This window comes from Myotis myotis, unplaced genomic scaffold (assembly GCF_014108235.1).
Source record: "Myotis myotis isolate mMyoMyo1 unplaced genomic scaffold, mMyoMyo1.p scaffold_m19_p_14, whole genome shotgun sequence".
In the NCBI taxonomy this organism is placed as follows: Eukaryota; Metazoa; Chordata; class Mammalia; order Chiroptera; family Vespertilionidae; genus Myotis; species Myotis myotis.
The window spans coordinates 14,449,637-14,473,432 of NW_023416318.1; the positions used below are offsets into that span (position 1 = coordinate 14,449,637).

The 23,796-nt window shown below is 42.2% G+C and overlaps 2 protein-coding genes across 2 annotated transcripts; one reads left to right on the forward strand and one right to left on the reverse strand.

Annotated features, from left to right (window-relative positions):
• Nucleotides 1-394: 394 nt before the first annotated feature.
• GKN2 (gastrokine 2) lies at nucleotides 395-7,232 on the forward strand. The gene is made up of 6 exons (XM_036335579.1): nucleotides 395-497; nucleotides 2,890-2,943; nucleotides 3,380-3,517; nucleotides 5,331-5,441; nucleotides 6,086-6,242; nucleotides 7,050-7,232. The coding sequence occupies exons 1-6, from the start codon at nucleotides 486-488 to the stop codon at nucleotides 7,130-7,132; spliced, it is 555 nt and encodes a 184-aa protein (XP_036191472.1). The 5' UTR covers nucleotides 395-485; the 3' UTR covers nucleotides 7,133-7,232.
• Nucleotides 7,233-10,651: 3,419 nt separating this feature from the next.
• LOC118669410 (gastrokine-3-like) lies at nucleotides 10,652-23,277 on the reverse strand. The gene is made up of 6 exons (XM_036335526.1): nucleotides 23,125-23,277; nucleotides 14,777-14,830; nucleotides 14,461-14,595; nucleotides 12,742-12,849; nucleotides 11,651-11,792; nucleotides 10,652-10,746 (listed from the first exon to the last, which is right to left on the reverse strand). The coding sequence occupies exons 1-6, from the start codon at nucleotides 23,275-23,277 to the stop codon at nucleotides 10,652-10,654; spliced, it is 687 nt and encodes a 228-aa protein (XP_036191419.1).
• Between the last annotated feature and the right edge of the window lie 519 nt (nucleotides 23,278-23,796).

The window sequence follows — 23,796 nt, forward strand, 5'->3', positions numbered from 1 at the left end:
CCTCTAGTCTCATGTCCATTCCTTGGGTGGAGGAACTCAAGAAGCAGGGTAGGTACGAATAATCACTGAGTGGGGACCCCAACTCAGATCTTAAGGGAGGACTTTACTTCAAGGAGGGGGTGGGTGCAATATTCAGAATATGCCCTTCTATGTTAAGATGTCTGCATAAAACAAGCATCTCACAATGTTTTTAAAGGGTGGAAATTGAACTCTCATGTGCAACACAGAGCAGATAAGCAGGGAATATTTACAGAGTGACCAAGTGGTGAATTTTCACTACTGACTAATGAACTTCATTGATATCAGGTTATGTGGTTGGGTCTCAATCTCGATAAAGGAGTTTGCTGGGGTGTGTCGGATATGACACAGCTTTTTCCACAGTGATCGGTCTGGAAAGAGATTTCCACACCTTGAAACCAATATAAAGGGTAGGAGCTGCTCCAGGCAGCCTCACTTGCTCCAGCATCTTCTTCCCTTCCGACAAAATGAAAACCCTTGTGAGTATTTGTTTATGCTTCTTTATACTCTTGTGGTGGCTGCCTGCAGAGAATGTTCGTATCCAATATGCCTTAGATTTCAGGGTTCTTAGATAAGTTTCTGTGATTGAGTTAATGATGTCTTTTTTTAGGAATAGTGTTGAATATTAAGTCAAATATGTATTTGTTTATTGTCTGTATTTTGAAATGTTTACTGAAAATACAAAGAAAAAGTTTTTGGCAATAACTAGAGAATTTTAATGTGGAGAATTTTTAATAATAATTCTTATTATGAGCTTTGGAGGGAATGTAAGCATTTCAGGATAACTTCATTTACTATCAAAAAGAGAAGTGGTAATTTAAAAATAATAACATTAAAAATATTAACAACAATAATAATAGCAGAAGTTATTTCCAAGTGTATACTAGGAAATATGCTAAACATATCACATGAATAATTTAATCTAGTTACTTCAACAACTCTGAGCTGAGTATTACCCCATTCTACAGATGAGAAGACTGAGACATGGAGAAACTTGATTTTCCCAAGCCATTGAACTTGGGATTTAGGCTAGAAATGTACCCATCTTAGGCCCCACTTACAGGAGAATCCTGGCAAAGCATCCCTGTCATGACCCCTATACCCCTCCAACTGATCTCAGTCCAGCCCCAATCTCCCATAGTTCCTCACTACAGTGCTCCATGGCCAGTGGACTATGTTCTGTTTTATATCAGAATTCCTTGTCCCAGTCTCTATCCGTTATTCTCATTTAGAAGCCATGGGAGAAAGCAAAATGATAAGTACCTCCCCACAAGGTGTGAAAGACTGTCAACTTAAAGAGTTTCCTCTCCCAGGAGCCTCTTGATTTTCCAAGAGGAGACCTAACTGGAAGCACAGACCTATCGCTGTGGTATATTAATCACAGTGTTGAGTAGGTGGTTATTTGGAGGCAGGAGGCACTTCCTGAGCCCTCTCTAATCATACCACTAAGGTGGTCAGTCCTCCACCCACCTGTTCACGCCTCATTAATAGAATACATAGGAGTGTCAGAGGTTACTAGAACCAGCCTGGAGTCAGAGAAGATGTGTCCCTATGCAGATCAGTGGGTGGTCTTTGTCAGACACTCCACCCCCAGCCATCAGGAGAGAAATGTTATTGGCAATATAGAAGGGGCAGTAGAAAAGTCCCACTGACAGTTCTTAAAAATACCGGCCTTCTAGCAGATGCCCTCCAGCAGCAGTTTTCAATGATAGTGCGGTGCACTGTGATGTCAGAAAAGACAGCACAAAACCAGGATCAGAGAATTGGGTTAGACTTTTACACAACTATAGCTAAGTGTCAGAACTGCCTCAGTGTCAGTTACATGGCCTGTAGCCTAACCTTTCTCTGATGGTAACACTAAGGCATAGGTTGTGGGAGAATAAGAAGGTTTTCCTTGATGTCAGCCTCAAAAGTTAGCCATGCCCCCAAGCATCTTATTTTCTTTCTTTCTTTTTTTTTTTTTTTCTTATTTTCATATTTTCCCTTAAAAACCCATTGTGTCTATTGTCCGTGAATCCATGTTTAACATGTTTTACCCTCTCATTTCCTTTTTTTTTTTTTTTGGTTAATCCTCACCCAAGAATATTTTTCCATAGATTTTCAGAGAGATTGGAAGGGAAGGGGAGAGACAGGGAGAGTGAAATATCCATGTGAGAGAGAGACATTGATTGGTTGCCTCCCACATGCACCCCAACCTGAGCTGAGGTCTGAGCCTGCAACGAGATACATGCCTTTGACCAGAAACGAACCTGGGACCCCTCAGTCCAGGAACTATCCACTGAGCCAAATGGGCTAGGTCCCTTTTCTTTCTTTCTTTCTTTCTTTCTTTCTTTCTTTCTTTCTTTCTTTCTTTCTTTCTTTCTTTCTTTCTTCCTTCCTTCCTTCCTTCCTTCCTTCCTTCCTTCCTTCCTTCCTTCCTTCTCTCTCTCTCTCTCTCTCTCTCTCTCTCTCTCTCTCTCTCTCTCTCTCTCTCTCTCTCTCTCTCTCTCTCTCTTACCAGAGGACACAAATTGACCTCTTGCAATCCAAAGCCAGAATGAACCACACCAGGGCATTCCCATAGTAAAATCAGTCATTTCTCACTGCTCCTCTGCCCTAAGTTCTTCCTGGCATAAGAACACATGCTATGTAAAAGGTTTTGATGTTAGAAAGGGCTGGGAACTGGGTGACAAAAAATTCAATAAATACCTGTCAACCAAGTGAATGTGTGTGTGTTTTATACTTTGGACTATTGACCATCCATGACCACACACCAGTGTCTCTAGGTTATATTTCCTGAGATATTTATGCTTGTCCTGTCCAGTGTCCTCTCATGTCTCGATCCTCAATGATTACCTTATTGGGAATGAAAGTGACTGGTCTGTTTTTCAGGTGTTATTTCTGGTGGTGCTGGCCATCTTTGGAACACAGTCTCATGGATTCGAGGTGAGTTGATTCATGACGAACTTTCTAGTTTGGAGATGTTGGGAGAGGAAAAGGAAGATACAAGATAATCTGAAGGACAGTAGAGAGTCCATATGACCTATTTGGGATAGAACCCAGAAATAACCAGTAATGGAAACAATGAGATTGAGTATTTCTTTCCAATGGCAATACCTTAAAAAATGTAAACCATTGCTTTAAAATGTGGTCAGTCTCATCTCTCCTGTGATATCATTGCTTCTCCCTTACAATTGTCCACTATGAGAAAGAATTTTACATTCTTATTTTAACATGTGCTTTTGGTCTGGGTTCCCAGTGGAGAGGTTTTAGGCTTTAATTGCTTGTTCATAGTAGATATAAGGCTCTATTTTGCTGGGAGGGATTCTTTCAAATGCATGTGATTTATAGAAAAACCATTTTGTCTTTGTGGCCAATCTAGGTTTTTAACATCATCAGCCCAAACAACAATGGTGGCAATATTCAGGAGACAGTGACAATTGACAATGAAAAAAACACTGCCATCGTTAACATCCATGCCGGGTCGTGCTCCTCTACCACCGTTTTTGACTATAAGCATGTAAGCTGCAAGGGAATGTTTATATTACTTGAATCCTATAATCTATCCTGCGAGTCCATCAGCATGTCCTTCTGCTTCTCCTTTTAAATAATCAAGCTATTGATGAACAAACAGACAAAATCATTTCTGAGACAAAAATATGACATAGGAAACATACACGTTTACTTGACCTTTTCAGGTGGAAATTGAAAGCATGATGATACTGTCTCGCTACAGGCTCAGAAAGAATGGACAAAGCCCAAAGCAATGCATAGCACTGACTCTAAAAACATATTTATCGAATAAATAAATGAATGAATTGGGGCTTCTCATACAAAAAATTGTTCAGAAAAAGAGCGATCATGAAACAGTCACAAGTGACCAGAAATCCAGAACAACTATACACATTTAACTCTGCATGTAGGCTACACAATAAATCATGCTTCTTCTGTAAGCATGCTTCTTCTGTATGTTAATTAAAACACCAAACTATTTCCAAGTTTTAGTTACTGTTATTAACAAAAAATCTCAGAAACCTGCTCAGAAAACATATTCTGTCCTTTTTCCGTGTATTATTTGCTTATTTTCTGGTTGTTCACTGTAACTATGAGTTTGATTTTACTCAGGCACAACGCTATGCACTGTGGATATGGGAAGGTTGTCGTCCCTCTCACTGGATGTCTGGATACATTTTTCTTCTTGTCTTGTACAAGCATCCTCACATGTTTTCTCCCCATTGGTATTGGGAGTTCCAGGACACATTTGAAAGTATAGAGTCTTTGAAAAACATGGGTTAAAAGGAAGTTCTACTGAAATTGTTTTTAAGCAGATGTCAAGAAAATCCCAAAAGTGTCTTAAAAAAATGAAGTGGTGAGGATGTAAGACTCTTCCATGATCATCACCATTGGTCTCAGTCTATTTTTGAATTTTAGGAACTGAAAATGTGTGAGAATTGAAAAATAGGAAGCAGAAGGGTTGATGTTACATACAGTCTTCTAGGCTGTATAACTATTTGGAACTCTAAAGAGTACCACACTGGATGAAGATTAGATGCCCTTAGGTTCCTTCTGGCTCCAAGGTCCTCACCCTCCATTGCTCTTCCAATTCCAACTTCTTCCAACCCATCCCTACCCAGCCAACTTGGATTAGAGGTGGAGAAAAGATGGAGAGAAGGTGGTAGAGAAGGGAAGAATAGATGAAGCAAGTGTGTATGGGGGATGAGGGTGGGCATGGGTATGTTAAGGAGAGTTTCTAGACCAGCACTGTCCAATGGAACTTTCTGCAATGGTGGAAATGTTCTACACCCACATTTCCCAAAAGGGAAGCAGCTGGCCCTTGTGGCTATGGAGCCCTTGAAGACAACAATCTACCTATATCCACAGTGCACCGCTCTGTGCCTGGGTAAAAGTGTGACAGAGGAAGTACATTTTCAATTTTATTGAATTTAAATTTAAAGAGCTACAATGTGCCTAATAACTAACATATTGGAAAGCTCAGTTCTAAAGAATATTGCATGTACTCCAAATCAAGGGGAAGCGTCACAAAATCAATAGAGACAGAGAGCTGCTGCTTCTCAATCTTTCAAATTGCAAACTGTAGACCTTCATTCCATAACAAATCATGTGGCCCACTTTTCAGAGATGGAGATGACAAGTGAAGAAATAAAAATACTATGTCAAAGAAGTTGAATGGATAGGATTTATTGCAGATTAAAAATCAGTCATGTGCAATCACTGTGCATGTTCAAGGCTTTCTCAAGGTCCACACATCATTCTCACCAAGTTCAGAATCCAGGGAGTTGGGAGGGGCAGTAACTGTGCTCTTGCTGCCTCAGGGTTACATCGCATCCAGGATCCTCTCCCGAAGAGCCTGCTACGTCATGAAGATGAACCATGATGCCATCCCTGCTCTGGACCAACTCAAACGGTTCATCTATGAGAGGAAGGTAATTCTGGTGTGGCCTTAAATATTCCATGTTCTTGAGCCAGGAAAAACTGGTGACTATGGAGAAATGAAGAGGGTAAGGGATCATAATTTTATATCTTATTACTATCCACTTATTAGAGTATTTTCACATTTATTGTTTTTGATGCAGGAGTATATCTCTTAGCTTGATTTCTACCATAGAGCTCCCAATACAAGAACTTATAGTAAATCCCATTGTTTCTGTAGAAAGGACTGCACAGCTTCTCTTTTCAGAGCAGGGATCTAAGAAAGACTGAAGGGAAGAGAAAAGGAGTGAAGTTATAATATTCAATGACACAACATGCAAAGAAACAATATAATATAGTGAGAATTATAAAAAACATCATGAAGCTAGACATCTGGGGTTTAATTCTCCCTCCCATTTGTGCCACCTTGGGCATAGGCATCACCCTCTCTGGGTTTCATTGTCATCACCAGCAAAATAATATTGGTAGTAATGAGGATTCTCTGAAGACCAAGTGGTCAGGAAGAGAAGATGTCTTGAGATTCCTGACCACCTTCTACTTAATAACCTGAAAGAAAAAAAAGTCACAATTGAGAATGAGGTACACCAGGTTATGTCAACGTATTTTTATCCAGTCCCACTCTATTATACTGATCTAGGCTCTGAAGACCATGTCCTCCACCGAATATACCTGGGTCAAGTACAACCCGCTGCAGTCTTGGTTCACAGACATGAAATGGTTCTTTTTCGGGTCACCCATCGAGCAGCTCTGCAAACACCTCCCCTTGTACAAGGCAGAAGTGGTTGAAAAACCACGTGAGTACAAATAAATCATTTCTTCACCCAATATTTTCTGAAACCTCTAATGTGCCAACACTTTGCTAGGTGTTGTGTGAAATACAAATATAAAACATGACTCAATCTGGTTTGCTTTGGGAATTAAATACTGACCACATGTGGACATTGTGCTAAATGTTAGGAGAGATACAGAAATGGATAAAACTCTGCCCCCAAGGAACATATAATCTGGCGGAGAAGTTGACCAGTTAACACAGAGAATGGGATAAAAAAAGATTCCTGGGTGTCAAGGAAAACCTGAGGCATGTGCCCTGACCAGGAATTGAACTGGTGACCTCTTAGTTCATGGGTCGCTGGGCTTTACTGGTATTTTTATACATATTTTCTAAATACAGAAGAGAGGCCAGAGCCAAAGAGGCTGGGCCACAGATGTTGCACACAACAACACAAATTCCCCAGAGTTGTGGGAGGTAGATAAAGATGAAAAGAATTAGCATTCAATACATTTCTACTGCCCAGAAAAAAAAAAATTTAGTTAAGACATTTTTCTTTTAGTAAGGTCATTAGCATTTGTAAGTAAAGACACATAGCATGGCATTAAGCAGAGCATCAACTGAACGGAGCCGGACATCTCTTCCAGGAATTGTCCGTCTATTTAAGCTAGGATATTATTATCCTTTGCAGTACATGTATAGCTAAAATCTTGGGTAACGTGAAATTACGTGTACAGCCCCCAGTCAAGACATTTACAAAAGGCTCTGATTTGCTGCATTCTAATAATGTATTTCTCATTCTTCTTTCTTCAAAAATGTTCCCCCTTTTCAGATGATGCCGGTGCTCATGGCTGTGTAAAGGCTGGCCTCCTGGGCATCCTTGGGATTTCCATCTGTGGAGGCATCGATGTTTAAGCCTCGGCCCACTGGTTGCATCTTTTCAATGAAATATGCCCTTTGGTTTCACCTCAGAAGACAAATTAAATTCTTTCCAAAAACCCCAACTAATTTTGAGATTCAGTAGTAAAACATAAATACAACATTTATAGCTATCTGAGTGTTTGCTTTTTTTGTAAATAGCAAAGGGGTGTCAAATGATGTTTATGTCAATATATAGAAGGAGAGAAATTGCCAGGATTTCAAGTCAAGTACACGAAGTGTGAAAATCTCCAAATAATATGGCTGGGCCACATACAGGCTCGTTGTGGGTGCAAGTCTCCATCTTTGCATCTGTTCACTGACCAGCTGCCCCTTTGTCTGTCCAACACCCTAGGGCAGCCCAGGGGGAAGCAGGGGCTCAGGTGGCACTAACCTCCACCTAGTGAAGGGGCATGGATTTGGGGTACCCTTAGCAAAAACTTGACTACTCAGATGAAGAAAACTATCTCCTCTGACAAAGCACTAAGCTTTGAGGGCCATTCACATGCCTTTTAGCTCATCAACACAGTAGATTCACCCTTAATAAACACTATCATGATATATTTTGTCCCAGGAGAGAGGGAAGTTGGAACACCCATCACCCAGGGAACTTTTGCTGAAAATCCCAGCAGAAGTAAGAACCGATCTGGGAATGCCAAGTCCCTATATAGAAGGGAAGCAATTTCCAATATGACAAAGAAATTGCATAATGTGGGCAAATTTCCAGATCATGTAGCTCAGTGGTTCTCAACCTTCTGGCCCTTTAAATACAGTTCCTCACGTTGTGACCCAACCATAAAATTATTTTCGTTGCTACTTCATCACTGTCATGTTGCTACTGTTATGAATTGTAATGTAAATATCTGATATGCAGGATGGTCTTAGGCGACCCCTGTGAAAGGGTCGTTCGACCACCAAAGGGGTCGTGACCCACATTGTAGCTGGTTCTCATGTTGACTGATCATCAACTGCTCCTATTCCTAACACTGTACTTCTTTTTTTATTGATTTCAGAGAAGAAGGGAGAGGGAAAGAGAGATAGAAACATCATTTACAAGAGAGAATCATTAATTGGCTTCCTCCTGCACCACCCACACTGGGGATTGAACCCACAACCTGGGCATGTGCCCTGACTGGGAATCAAACCGTGACCTCCTGGTTCATAGGTCAATGCTCAAACACTGAGCAACACCAGCAGGGCTTAACACTGTTCTTCTTAATAACCATTACTAAATACATTTAAAGCACTTACAATGGCTCAGCACTGGATTAGGCATGCTAGAGGAAGGGGCCCAAGACAAAACTGCCATAGACAATAAAGTTATTTTCTTGTTGGGGAAGTGAGAAATGTATCTAAAACATTTGAAACAATAGTAAAAGAGTATACATTAAAGTGCAAAATGAATGATCGAGTGTACTAGCTGGAATCTTAATGTTTGCAAGTGATGGAACCCAAATCTAATTCACAGAGGCTAGATGGAGTGGAATTCATTGTCCCAGCTTAGTATAGGAGGATAGGGATATTCTGGTCTTGGGTGGCTAGAGTTGGGTACTTTAAGGTGGCCAGACTCGTTCCCTCCCCTACCCATCTCAACATTCTTTCTCCCTCCACATTAGCCTCAGAATCTTACATTAGCTTTCTCCAGGAGAGCAGATGCCAACAAGGTCCTCATCTTCCCAGCATCATTGTCAGAAAGAAAGAGACTCCTCTTGTTTGAATTTCAAATTTAAAATCGTCTGGAAGGGACCATAACAGAATAACTTGGGGATACATACTTATTCCTGTGGCCAGAATTGGTAGGGGTGGGGGTGGTAAAAAAGGGTATTTTAATTGGTAACTTCCTTTGGAATCCAATGCTCAGAGATGTATTATTCTCATCAATGTTTATAATGATACTAGAGGCCTGGTGCACAGATTCGTGCACTGGTGGGGTCCCTTGGCCTGGCCTGTGCCCTCTTGCAATCCGGGACCCCTTGGGAGATGTCAGACTGCCGATTTCAGCCCAGTCCCCGCAGGCCAGGCTGAGGGACCCCACCAATGCACAAATCCGTGTACCGGGCCTCTAGTATGCATATAAGATCTTTGGTTAATCTCTTCCCACACCCCCCACCTTCCCTTTTCTTCTGAGATTCATCAGTCTGTTCCATGTTTCCATGCCTATGCATTGAGCGTCTGCCCCCTGGTGGTCAGTGCACGTCATAGCTACTGGCCAAACGGTCGAATGGTTGCTTAGGCTTTTATATATATAGATTCCCACTCTTAAAACAAACTTGTGAGTTCTACTTTTTCATGACTGCTTTCTTTAAGTCAGTTAACCCTGCTCAGCCTTGGCCTGTCACATCTGATACCTCCACTCTGAATGTGTTTATGCACATATCTCCACCTTCCTCACCCTCAACAAGCTGCATGCAACCAAATCCATAGGTTCCAAGCATCTGGTCTGTCCAACCATACCCTAGTTAAGCCCAGAGGTTTATCTTGGACCTTTCTCTGCAATTGCCTTTCCGTTCATGGCTGTAGGTAGCCACACCACATCATACTTTACAGCGCTGGTGCTCAGCTCTGTCTCCTGCAAATTGGTGCTGAGATCACCCAGAGTTCTGCCACTCACTGCACCCCTCCCCACTCCCTGGCCAATCCCATCCCAGTCCCACACTATTTAAAGTGCTCCAAACTCCAACACAACCTCTGTGGCTATCTGCATCTGTATCTTAAATAGTCCTTCCTCTGTTTATTCTTGTGTCTAAGGTAAGGGGAGCCAGGGATGGTCTGTGTGGTGGGAGTGGAGCTGTCTCTGTCCCTCCCAGCCCCAGGAATAGACCGTTAAAGAACCAGTGCTAAGAAACCAGCCCCCTTATTCATTTGTAGCAGAGGGAAATGGCTAGGACTTACCACTACGGTATCTAAACTACTAGGAAGGTTTAGACCAGTTCCAAGGGGAGGCCTTGGAGGTCTAATTTCACTTGGATCTCTCTTAGGGGTTTGCATGGTGCAGGCTGGGTTACCATGGTGAATAGGCTTTCATAGAATCTTAGCACCAATTTGCAGGAATCAGACATATGGCCTCAGACATGACAGATTGTCTATGCTGTGGCTAGCATCTTTTTGTTATTTATTTATCAAGGTATTATTTCCTAGTAAGGGACACCCTAAGAGAGGCCTTTAGAGTTGAGACAATCTAGGAGAGGCCCCTCCTCCTTCACACCATACAGGCATGCAGTTTTGTGGAATGCATGTGGAGGGGGATGCCAGTAACTCGAGAGAGGACAGTGCAGGCAGGGAGGGCTAGACCATCATCTGCTAGACCAGTGAGGCAAGAAACTTTATTGTTCTGACCCAGAAGGAGAAACTGTACCCAAAATTCCAGGTTACAAAGCTGGATCTTGGGTCAAAAGGTAGAAAGTAGAAACAAGGAGCTTTTTATTGGCAGATGGGAGTGCTGAGCCCCTAAGTGCTGATTTCAGGCCAGTAGCCCCGTCTAGGCGGGCCCATTCTCCACATGGAGGACCTGGAGGTTTAGAGCCCAGGGATCTCCCCGCAGATGGAGATCCCCATAAAGTACAGAAGTTGGATTTCAAAACATGAATCAGGGTCCACTGACAGTGCGGTACCTTTAAGAAGAAAGAGGAGCATTTTACAAAATAATTACTCAATCACTTTCAGACCTCAAAGTAGAGTGGATATCTTACATCCTGCACCTAAATCGATGTGATGCTCAGGAGAGCTCTACTAGCAAGAGACTAAAATGGGACTAAAATGGGAGCTCTCCCCTGTGCTGCAAAATTGGCCCTGCATTCCCCCCCCTTTCTATTTTTACTGACCTGTAATCATACTCCCAATCCCCAACCCCTCAAGTTCTCCCTGTTTTCCTGCTGGATCTTCTTGTTATTAAAAAGCCTTGTTCATTGGGTTAATTTATACTAAGATGTAAGTGACTGGCACTAGCCTAATGGGAAAAGATTACTGACTATATCTGGAGTAGCAGGTAGTTTTGAGATGTTATCTAGTAGTTTTTCAAGCCAACCACCACTGATCCCCACCACATCCCCAGCAGGAGAGCCAGCCTCTGAGGTGCTCCTTCCCCAGTGCAGTCTACAACTTCTAGGGTCCTGCATTCCAACCTCTGGGAAGCCAGAGAAAGAGGAGGACTGAGAACCCCAAAGTGATGGACCTGTAATGGTGTGACACCAGCCACTGGGTGACTTGGGCAGGAGTTGATGAAGCTTTGGGTTGAGTGAGGGTATCTGCCAACTGTCAAATGATGAAATGGCAGCCCTCAACCATCTGGGAAAGCTAAGTTCACTCTGCTTCCTGTTCTCAGTGAGCCCTGATGACAGCAGATCATCTCTGCCACCAGGGAAAATATATCCCAGGGCACATTACTTTTCTACCCAGTAGCAAAGAAATGGAATAGACCCCAAAAAATGTCATTAGAATTGCCCAATGACCTAAAAATTGTATTGCACCTTTTGTCTCACCAAAGGTCTTTGGTTTCTAGTTAAATTCCTAACGCACCTTCTTTTTGCTGCTGGGCAAAGTAGGTAGGGACCTCTCGGCACGTGTCCTGGATAGCCATTCCGTACTGTGCCAAGTTCTTGACCCGGGTGGGTAAAACAGTGTAGGTCAGGCCACGCGTGGATGGATAATGCTTTAAACCCTGGAAGAGGTGGTATTTGAAAGTGGTGAGACAGTATATGGAGATGGTACAGCAAGAAGAAGAGACAAGGAACATATTTCAGCACACTTGGGTGATACATTTTACAGAAATAGCTGTAAACCCAAACTTGTCCTTGTGCTTTGTCTTTAGCTGCAATATCTTCTCTGGCCACAAGGTGATGATATTACTCCAGAAAAATCTGTGAGTGAGCCTGTGTGTCTTTGTTACTGGGTTTGTATTTCTTTACCCTTCCTAATTCCACAACTTTCCAGCCTCCATAGCTTTTCTCAGCAGTGATGATAATATAGAATAGTTTTTAAATTATGTGTCATTTGTATATTAAGTTTTTACTAGCTATAAACCAGAGGAGTGGACAACTTTCTATCTCTTTTTCTATGTGACCCAAAGTGCATTTTTTTCCCAAGTTCAGTGACTCTCCTGCCATGGACATGAATGTTGCTCAAATGATCTGGGCAGGTTACTAAAGCAAATGGCAGCATGTTTGGCTATCTTTGTCATTTAAGAGGCTGAGAGAAAGATAGTTTCAGCAGGCCTGGTTTATTTTCATCTAAAGATGGTACATATGTATGTGATGGGCAGGGGTTGGTGCAGGGAAGGGGAGAAGGCACAGGGATGTGAGCACTCTATGAATTTACTCTAATACTTATAGTCAACAATTTATATTCACTAACATGTAGCTCACATCCCTTTGGAATACATGAAAATTATGTCATTGTATGGCATTTTTATTGATCAGGTTATGATTTGACTTAAGTGGGCCATGTACTGGACTTGGGGTCCTTTGCATGATGGTAGGATTTCATGGACATTAAGCATAAACATGAACCAAGTTTTCTCTGTGTGTCTACCATTGTCCCAGGAGGTCGGGATGCAGAATTGGAATATATACCATCCTAGGAAGGGGACCACAAGGAGCTGTCTCACTTACCTGGTGGTCCAGGGCCTTGATAATGTCATCCAAAGTTGGGAAGACAGCTTGGTCCATCTTGGCCAAGACACAAGCCATCTTGCTATATATCTTAGCCACCAAGAGATCCTTAAAGCAACACAGCAGAACCATGTCATTCATCAGTCACAGTATTAGTAGGATCCTCCTCCCCATCCAAGCTGGCAAATAGCTGTTCTTTAGACTGTGATGTAGAGCACCCCAGAGAGAGCACCCCTGGGCACCAGAGTGAAGAGCCAGCAGCAGGACTGGCAATGCGCACAGAGCCCTGCTGCTCCTGAGGGCCATGTGGCACTGTCCCTGCTGCAGGCACGGGAAGGAATCTTCCAGGACACGCTACACACTACTGATAGACTGGTGGGAGAGAGGCCGGGTAACAAAGCTGACTTTAAGGTCCTGATCTGGCATTCGGTCCTCAGCTGCCTCCACGACCCTCAGCTTCCCCATCAGTAAAGAAGAAACGATAGGCCTTCCACCACAGGGTTGACATGATGATGAGAGGATGAGACGAGATCCTACGTGAAAGCATCCTGTGCACTACAGAATGTTCTCTGAATGTACGGGCCGATTAGGATCTTTGGGTCATACCTTCTAGACTCCGATTCTAGGCCTGTGTCTGCCACCAACTGCCCCTCCATGTGGCCCTGAGCCTGTCATTTTGCTTCTCTCAGCTTTGGATCAGAGAAGTGGGTCTCTGGCTGTGTCTGACTTAGCCTACGAATACTTCACCTGTGTCTCCCTTCTCTAGCCAGAGCAGTTCTGATTTCTTCTGTTCTATATAATGGAATTCTATGGACTATATTGTTTGAAAAAAAAAGTTTCTAGGAGTTAACAGAGTTGGAAATCACTAACCTGCATTCCCTTTAGGAGGGTTCAGGAGATAACTCCTTGAGGAAGTCAGGGGCGGGTTAGGTGAAGAGTGAGGGAGAATGTATTCAGGAAAGAGAGCATGGTAGCAGATACAAGTGGGAGCAGAGAGAAAGCCTGCATTTGAGGTGTCTGTCCTGAGCTGTCCAATGTGAAGACAGGCAGAGGGACTTCTAACTAGCAGTGGCTGGTTGTCGGAGGGTTTTCTGGGCCGGAGAGAGGACTGTGGGTTCTTACTTTCCAGAGTCCTTTCAGGTATGGAAGGCAGCTATTGATGCCGATGAGAAGACCCAGGCACAGAAAGGCTGAGTGATGTCCCTGTGGTTGTAGAGCTTTTCTATCAGAGAGCCAGGCCAAGGTCATAGGCAGTCGCTCCCTAATCCTGCATCTTTCTGCCACGTCTTACTATCTAAGGACACAGGCAGGCAAGTTAAGGCAATATTTCTAAAAGTGAAAGTAAATCATCCTTCTTTGTAAATAAACTGATTAAAATCTGAGATTAAGACAAAAGAACTTTTATAGTACATACCACTTATAAGAAATAGGTGTCCTTTAAATGGCTCTCTATTTTCAGAGACTTCCATGAGTCCTGTGAAGTTAGCAGCTCATAGGAAGCAAACAGGTGTGGGATCCCTACAGACTACAGAAGTTCCTGTAGTCTGTAGGGATCAGAAAAAAGTCACACAATGGCAGGAAGGCTAGTTCCTGACCTAGAGACAGGTAGTACCATTGAGAGCCTAAACCTAGAGAAGGCAAATGTAGACAGTGTCCTCTTCTCTCTGGCAAAGCGAAAGGCTAAAGTTTGGATTGTGACAAATGTGTTCCACATCTTACATTGTTGTAGTCCATGTGTCCATACCATTCACTCAAAACATTGTTGTCTCGGATGCTGACCATACCTCGGAAGGCATTGACATTGATGCTCTGGGTCCCCACAGACCCACTCAGAGGATGGCTGTCACTGATGGTCTAGAGAAAACCAAGCAACAAGGAGAAGAGTTGAAAGTCCAGGGTTTCCGCTTTGCCCATATTTTGCAGGTTTACAGGGACACCCATAAGACATTTGAGGAAAGTCACCCTGGATTATCACTTATGAAAAACTTCTGCTTAAGGAAGACTACACAGGTTGGGTCCCTCTACTCTCACTCACCGTCAGGGCCAAGATTGGAGTTAGGAGGAAAGTCACTAGGATGGAAGACACAATCTGAAATAGAAACAAATATTAATGCACCCTGGTTACCTTAGTCTCAGGTGAGTAGAACTTGGAACTCAAAGGGCCCCCAAAGTTGGAGCCTTCTTAAAATTATTTTCACAGATTAGTGTACCCCTGGGGCCCCAATGTGCACCAGAGGACTGTTTGGTGTGGTTGATATAGGGTGTATCTACTCAGAAGGGAAAACTTTATTGTTCGCTTAAGAACCTCTTTTGTTTTGCTCTGTATCTACTGTCAAATGACTGGGCTGAATTATTAGGCATCTTACCAACCACTTTACCTGCACATAGAACAGGACCACATTAACCCAAATCATAAAATAAGTGATAATTCAGGTTCTCAGTCTTCCCTGTCTATACATTCCTCTCTTTTCCCAACCACTGGGGACTCCTGCCTGCCCCCTTCCCCCCCGCCCAACCACCCCCCCTCCCCGCAAGGCACTGCTGTTCTCTTTCCTTTCCTTTCTCTCCCACCTTGCCTGAGAAGAAAGGACCAGGCACCACTTATTTACACCTCACTTGGAAATAGACTTTACTCAAGTGTTACTAGTTCTTGAGATATTTTCAGTGACTCATTTTCTCTTGGCATGGCTTGCCTTACTTGTTGAGGGAATTCCAGGCATCAGAGAGTAGGCGCAAGAGAATTAGTAGGGCAGGAACAAGCCAGGATAAGAGTATGTGACAGTGAACCTTTCTCTACTGAAGGGTCACTCAGCTTAAGTGCACTTAAACATAAACAAAAATCGACAACTTCCTTCCCCATCTTCACAATACCCTACGCAGTATGCCACATGCCATGGCACCATAAAAGTGAGGTTCATCTTCAAAGGAAAAGAAAACAGCCCCTCTATGAACACAAATCATAATGCAATGGGATCAATCAAGGAGATACTTGAGATGCAGATAGCAGTAATATTTTATTAAACTATTCTGAGAGTTGGGGCCATATATCAAATACATGTGAAACTCTCCTCCACTGGCAATTTTTAAATACAATAAATCTAGAAAGAGAGAACCCTAAAATATGAATATCTACTCAATCCCCAAAGATTCTTGACTTTTAAGAAATTAGTTATCGGTTCTCTTGGGAAATACCCATCACTCAGATGGGTATTCCAAAACAGAGAGGTTTGCCAACCGAGAGGTTATGTATCAAATTAATGATTAGAAATTCTATTTGGGTTTAATTTGAAGAGTCCACAGGAAGGAAAAAAGAACTGTTCCCTGGCAATTTGGATTCTGAAAACATAATCATCTGCATTTGAAATCAGAAAATATACTTACAAGGTGTTTCATATTGCCTCTCTTGCAGACCCCATGCAACTGTATGCATAATAGAATTTTCTATGTCCCATTTATTTTCTAAGTCTGGTTTATATAGTTCTGGACTTTTCAATTATTGCCATAATAAAGGACTCTGGGTAGTTAACCATAATCCGGATGCCATTCAGAGGGGAAATAAGGCAAATTTATGTAATCACAGTTATCACTTTTCTTTAACTACTTCTAAATATTTTCTTTTTACTGTGCTACCTCTACTGGTTCCAAGGCAAACATGGCATATGAACAACTCTTTGTGGGCTGGCATGCCCATGACCTTAACAACTAAGGTAAAAATTGCAAAAATTAGATTCTGCAGAATGTTCTTGATACTCCATTAGTGAGTTTACCCTTTCAACTTCTCAATTCGAGACAAGTTCTACACAAACAGTGGAGGGTTGAGAAATACCTTATGAAGCCAAAAGAGGCAGATTGGAATTATAAGATTAGATTGAAAAACAATTTGGTTAACTCTTCCTCCAAACCCAAAATCACATGGTTGGTCTTTCAATGCCCTCTGCCCACCCACCAAGCTGGCCTCATTTTACCTCTTCAAACATCCGCCTCTAGCTGACTTTCTTGGCATTCTGATATTTTGCTTTCACTGTATGGCTTGTCTCTCTCCTGCCAGCTTTCATTTAAGGGCTCTTTTTTTCCATAAAGGACCATTTGAGCAGCCCTTGAACTCCTCAGACTATGAGAACCCCTTTCTACGATGAGTCAAGCACCAATTCAGGCCTTTTCATTTAAGATCTTATTTTTTCTCAAGCTCTTGATTGGTAGTGACCCGGCTACCTGGATCAAAGTCCAGAAGGCAAGAACCAAACAGATCATTTTTTTTTTTCTGAGAGAAGATGAATTTATGGATGAGCTTAGTCACAAAAGTGGTCAAAGGGAAAGACAGACATCTCAGACCTTATAATGTTAAACGTAAATCAGCAACGGGAAACTGAAGCAGATGGGCTTTGAGGACTATCAGGTGACCCAAGGCTCAAATGTCATACCACTGTCTCCATTACTGTCTGTACTTGAAAAGCATGCACAGAGCACATATTCAACAGTTAGTGATTAAACAAGTAAAATAGATTAAAGAAATGACTTTCATTATTTTGCATGTAGATATCCAATTTTCCCAACATCATTTATACTTTTTTGCTTACTATAGCTTTGTAATATAGTTTGAAATCAGGATGTGTGATGTCTCCAGCTTTGTTCTTGTTTCTCAGGATTGCTTTGGCTATTCAGATCAAGGTCTTAACAGTCAATAAATTAAAAGGGTGACCTACAGAATGGCAGAAAATATTTGCTAATATAATGTATATATTTATACTTGTCAATTATTCCTCAATAAAGTTAAAAATAAAAGAATAACTTTCAGGGACTAATGAAATGACAAGTGCTGTATCCAAGGAAGTTGTGGAAATGTGGAAGAACTAAAAGTTAAACCATTTGTTTTGTGAGAAATGCTATAGAGAAATTAAATTAGCTTCCAGAAGGGATCTTAAATCCAGTGTGGATTCTTTAATGAAAATGGTGCAGAAATCACCAGGAGAGAAAACAGGAAGGCTTGTGAGTTGCAGGATATCAAAGGGAAATGCAATTGTATATATTAGTAAGACACTTTATCACCGTCATTGTTATGACTTCATTTGCTTCTTATTACCAACTGTGAGTTAGGAGGAGCAGCAATTGTTAACTGATTTTAGAGAGGAGGACAGGCAATCTGTGGACTAACTCTCATTAACCGAGGCCCAATCCCAGCTCTGCAGTAACCACTTCTATCAGCGCAGAGTTTAAATTTGAATCCTGGTCTGTGGATTTCAAAGGCTTCAACTATACCCATTTCCCCCAACAATGGACTGCTTTTGGGGCTCATTAACTTTAAGCTGTAGATTAACAGAGCAAGGGTCTTGAGGAACAAAAGTTCTTTCATGCCCCCGTCTATAATTTGCTTTTCAGATTACCAGGCGGAGCAGCTAATTTTCTTGGAGTTTCTCCCTAGGCAAACAGGGGCCCGGAATCATTAAAGTCACAGGTAGCCAAACACCCCTCCTCCTATCCCTAAGTCCAGGTTTGAGGGGTACAGGGAACAAAAATAAAGGCAGTTGTGTCATAGAGGCAGAACCAGAGATGGCCCCAAATGTGTTTCTAATCATGGACATGTCTGAAGGAGATGGGGCACTTAGATGAGAATGCATACAAAATGGAGACTGGAGTCAGAAAATCAGGCCTCAAGAAACCAGAAAGCCATGAGGTGTACAAACTCTCTCACTTCTAATTCCTCACTCATGAGCATCTGGTATGAGGGGGTGTGGATGTCATTTAACCTCCCCCCAACCTCAAACATTCTCCCTGTAGGACTAGGCTCTGGGATCATGCTTTTCAATTCGTTGGGGTCTCTGGTGAGTAATAACAAAATGTTTAGATTGTCTTACTCGTGTAAATGAGTCTATTATTAAAGGGAAGGATTATTATAATGATGTTTGAATGCTTGTTAAAATATTGACATGTAAGTTAAATAAACTAATCAGCCACATATTCAAATCTGTATTTAGTTCTGCAAAGGCCAACAGCCATATGCACAATGGAATAATCAATATATTCAAACCATGGAGTCTCATTAAGGAATGAGCTTTGGCCAAAACAAAGTTTGGAAAACACCTCCCTTTTGCTCTACATTCTCTCTTCTATTTTCCAGTCTATTCCACAAACTCTTACAGTTTTGCTACTTTACTTCTCAAAAGTCTTCCGAGGTCTTCCAGGATTTGGACCCCTGTTTTCCTGTTCTTTCCAACCTATGCCAAGATGCTAACCACATCTGGCTCCTCAATGTTCCCCACTTACAGCCCATGCTTTCATAACTCCAGTCCCAGTTCATGCCTGCAGACTCCTTACCCTACTTCTTTCTCCTATGCATTCTTCAAGGCTGATTTGCACAGTACCCCACTCCCCAGCCTTTCTTCACTCCTAGCCAATCATGATCTCTCTTCATTCAAAATATCATAGTTCTGTGCTGTGTTTTTTTTTCTACTTATAGTCTTCATTGTGCTGTATTTACTTATTTAGTTGCCTGATCAGGCTATTAAATTGCACATTTATATTCCTAGACTATAAATTCCATAAGATTAGAGATTTTACTCTCTGTTGTTGCTCTAATATATAGTATTTAGAATAGTACCTGACACAGAGTAGGTACTTAAAAAATATATTTGTTAAATGAATGAACGAATGAATGAATGGACTGCATTGATGGTGTATTATTCCCCCCTCTCTCTTCTAGAGTACTTAGCAGTGTCTGTTGAATTTTTTAAAAAATTATCTTTATTGTTGAAAGTATAGATGTCCTTTTTTGTGTGTTTTTTTCTTCTCATTGACCCCCTCCACCCTGTACCTGCCCCTCCCAGGCCTTCATCACCCTATTGTCTGTATCCATGGGTTATGCATATATGCGTATAAGCTCCCCAGTTAATCACTCCCCTCAATTTATTTAATGGCAAGTCACAGAATCAAGTATTTAATAGTAATGTGAAGAGGAAGACATTTAAAATCTGAACAAAATCTATAATAATAAAAGCATAATATGCTAATTAGACTGGGTGTCCTTCTGGATGACCTTCTGGACAAAGCTGCCCTGCCTCGGTAGGCAGAGGCCCCCCGGCTGCCGTGGCAGGCAGGGACGAGGCAGCCACTGTGGTGGCAGGGGCCGAGCTCTTTGCACGAATTTCGTGCATCGGCCTCCAGTAGTATGCATAACAAAGAAAAATGGACCTCTCTATAAACTCCAATTATAGTGCAATTATGAGATTAGCAGAGAGGCATTAATATTTTTGTCTCTGGATTATTAGGGGTAGGGGGTGAAGAAAAAGGAAAACAAAAGCCAGGAGTCGGCAAAGTTGTTTGCCTTTTATCTTGCATCCTGGAACCTCTGGCAAGAGCAGGACTCCTTTGCCCGGATCCCTTGCTTGGTGTTTGATAAACACCCTTTGATTTTTTCTGTAATGTGCCCGCCACCTGCTGCAAACCAGAAACTTCCTCATCCTTATTTTACATTTTTCTAGTTTTGTCTTGGAATTCAGATGTTTATATTCATCCCTGTAACGGTATTGATATTTTACTAACCTTTCCAACTTTGCAGAACACACTGGGCATCACAACTGAGGTGTTCTTTTTTTAATTCACAAAGTTTTGCTCAGGCCCCTCTATTCTTGTATTTCTTCCCTAATCTCTAAGAAAATGAAAAATATAAGGCAATATTCAATCACATAATTTCTGCCGGAAAGCAACTCTCTTCCTGATATTCTTGTTGTGTTTGGTCTGATTGTTTCTAATTAGCTGTCCTTTCCCGAATCTTATGTATAGTGAGGCTGGACTTTGTCCAGGTACCACTTGTTTGACACGCCTTTGTTCAATTAGGAATCTCTTCATTGGTTTCCTAAGGTGTTTTCAAGGTCCATACCCATTCCCTTTTTTCTCTGCCCTTGGGATTTTCTCCTCCCAGCCCCCTTTACCGCCCTCGTCTCACTATATGTACATCCTGAAACCCAGATGTGGCCTTCTAAGACCCTGACTGCCCAGCCCCATGCTGCTCTGTTATCTCTTCCCTTTCTGGCTGTTTTCCTGGATGTTCTCTCTGCCTTTTTTTTTTGTCCTCCCTGATCCCAGACCCAAATATTTTCTCCAAAGCAGGCACCCCTGAGCCTGCACTTCCTAAGCAGGTACAATCTTCGAGTAAGCCTTATCTTGCTGCATCTTGCATCTATCATGAGTTACTTATCGTTATGTCTACCCAACTTGCAATTGCTTGATGACTCCCACTTCTTCCTGAAGTTCATTCCAGATGATGAAATTGCATCCAGGATCCAGGGTACCTTATCTTTTTTAAAATATATATTTTGATTGTTTTCAGAAAGGACGGAGAGGGAGAGAGAAACATCAATGATGAGAGAGAATCATTGATCAGCTGCCTCCTTCACACCTCACACAGGGATTGAGCTCACAACCCAGGCATGTGCCCTGACCAGGAATCAAACCATGACCTCTTGGTTTATAGGTTGATGCTCAACTACTGAGCCATGCTGGCTGGGCTGGTGTACCCTATCTTGATAGGCAGCTGACATTATCTTTTTCAAAGTTAACTTTCACAATAGAGCTTTTTAAAAAACAAGAAATCTTATCTACCTGGATGGTTCTAAAGTAAGCCTCCTGAAACTCCATGTAAAACTTTATTTGTGGGTACAGAGGAGTTTTGTACCCCAAGTCAAATTTTTCAAAGGAATTAAAGAGCTTAAGAACCACTGCCTCAAAGATTCTCTTTTTCCCACAGGGCCTCTAGTCACTAATAAAAGCAGACTTAGGACTGGACACCATTTTGAAGCTTTAGGGCTACAAAATCTGAGTAAACTTCATAAAATCGTAGTACCTATTAAAAATTAGGCAGGTAAATGCCAGTGGTCAATTTTAGAACTACAAACATTCAGCATCATAAGTAATCTGCACTTAGGTGCTGTCTGTCAATAAAGAGTGAACTACTAGCATCTACTAGTGGCGCTGCAGGAGGAGCGTGACCGCACTCCCCGGCACTCTAGGGGTTAAACACTGACTAATGAACCTTGCTCCTTATTTCATTGAGAATATGGAAGTGATCTGAAAAGAACTTCCATGCGCTCCCACCACCATGTCGGCCCCCCTGTAGACTCTAATTTGTCTCCTATTGCTAAACATTGGGTCTCTGTATTCCCAGCTAAATTCACCTCTGCTTAGGTTCTAGATCCCATTCCTTCCCTCCCATTCGTGCACTTCTCCATCTCTTATCAATTCCTCTTCCCCGTTTCTTCCACTTTCACGTCTCTTCTGAATTATTCCCATAAGCAAAAATACATGATATTACTTAAACTACATTCAAACAAGGTACAACAATAGTAATGACAGAAATAAACCAGAAAGAAATTCCTCTGTTGGCAGCATTTCCCATTCTATGTGCCACTCCTTTTCTTTCCTTACATTTAGAGGAAAATTCTTTGAAAGAGAGGTCCATAGTGTCTCCTCCTCCTCCCTGCCTTCCTTGAGCCCACTCCCATCAGGTTTAAACCTGAATACACTGCTGAGAGGTTCCTTGGTGTTAAAAGGAAAGTGCCAGGCAAACCGGGACTGGCTGGTCACTCTAGAGGAGGGGAGAAGAAGGTGTCCTCATCCTGTCCCCCCCCCCCCCCCCAAGTTGGGGCAAATACAAATGCTCTGCTGGAGAGGCCCTGGGGCCAGGATGGGCGGGGCTTGCAGGCTGGGTCAGAGGTTTTTTTCTATTGTCTATGCCAGTGCTTAGCAAACTGCGGCTCTCGAGCCACATTCGGCTCTTTGGGTGTGGCTCTTCCACAAAATACCACCTGCGGGCGCGCACGTACAGTGCGATTGAAACTTCGTGGCCCATGCGCAGAAGTCGGTATTTTGTGGAAGAGGGGCCAAAGAGCCGCATGTGGCTCGCGAGCCGCAGTTTGCCGACCACTGGCTATGCCATGGGAGGGCACCAGAGGGTCTTGAAAAGGCCCTTTCTAACTCTGGGTGGAGAATGAGCTAGAGGCCTGGAAAACTGAAATGTGGAGACTTGTTATCTCCATGTAATAGTAATAATGTTATGAAAGGGTCTGGTTTTTATGAGCTTCCAGTCAGATTCATTCCAGGCCCTTGGAGTGGGGGTGTGAGACAGGCTTGACTCAGTTACTGCTGCCTTGTCCCTTGGGGTTGGACACAATGGGGAGATTGGGACCTACCTAATTTCAGTTAATATAGGCACTTAGTGCGAATTGCTAAGTGGGTGACATCAGAGTGGTTTCTTGATAAGGAGAGAGCTTGTCAAGGGGGATTTCTGAGCCATTTTCTACATCAAAACAATAGAGGTGCTAATCCTCAATCTAGATAGCAGAATAATTCAATTACAGACTTGGGCTTTAAACCCGCAGCAGATTAACCAACTGTCAAGGACCTCAGCCACCAGCAGACAGGCCTTGTTGATGAAGAATGCCAGATCCACATGGCAGTGGACATCCATTCCAGACCTGGCTCCTGTGCCATGGGCACAGGGGCAGTGCCCAAGAGCTCCTGGATGGCCTTACGGCCAGTCACCATCATACCCTGGGGCCTGGAAGAAACCTCTCCTGTGCCAGACCATAGAGTGGAATCTCTGGCCCAGACTCTTTAAGGCAGAAACTACAAATCTAGAAAAAGAGATTGGCAGACAGACAAACATCATCAAAACAGTTTTGTCCTTTTAAAAATATATTTTTAAACATCTGGAAAATAAAGTTGACCCTAACATGCTCACAAAAGCTATGATTATTCTTGCATAAACCCTCCTAATATTTTCACGGGGACTTTATCTATGAACATAGTTTCTATAAATTAATGTATGTCTTGAGAAATATTTTTTTACAATCATATATTTTAATTAATTATTCAAAGAGGTTGGGGGGTGGTGAGTAGATTAGATGAATCCAGGATAAACAAGGAATCATTTTATAGTTATATGCTTAATGTTGCAATGAACATCTTTGGGTGACAACATTTTTTATTCTTTTGTATTATTTCTATAAGATAAACTCACAGAAGTGGATCAAAATCAAAACAGTTGAAGGACATTGTGATTTA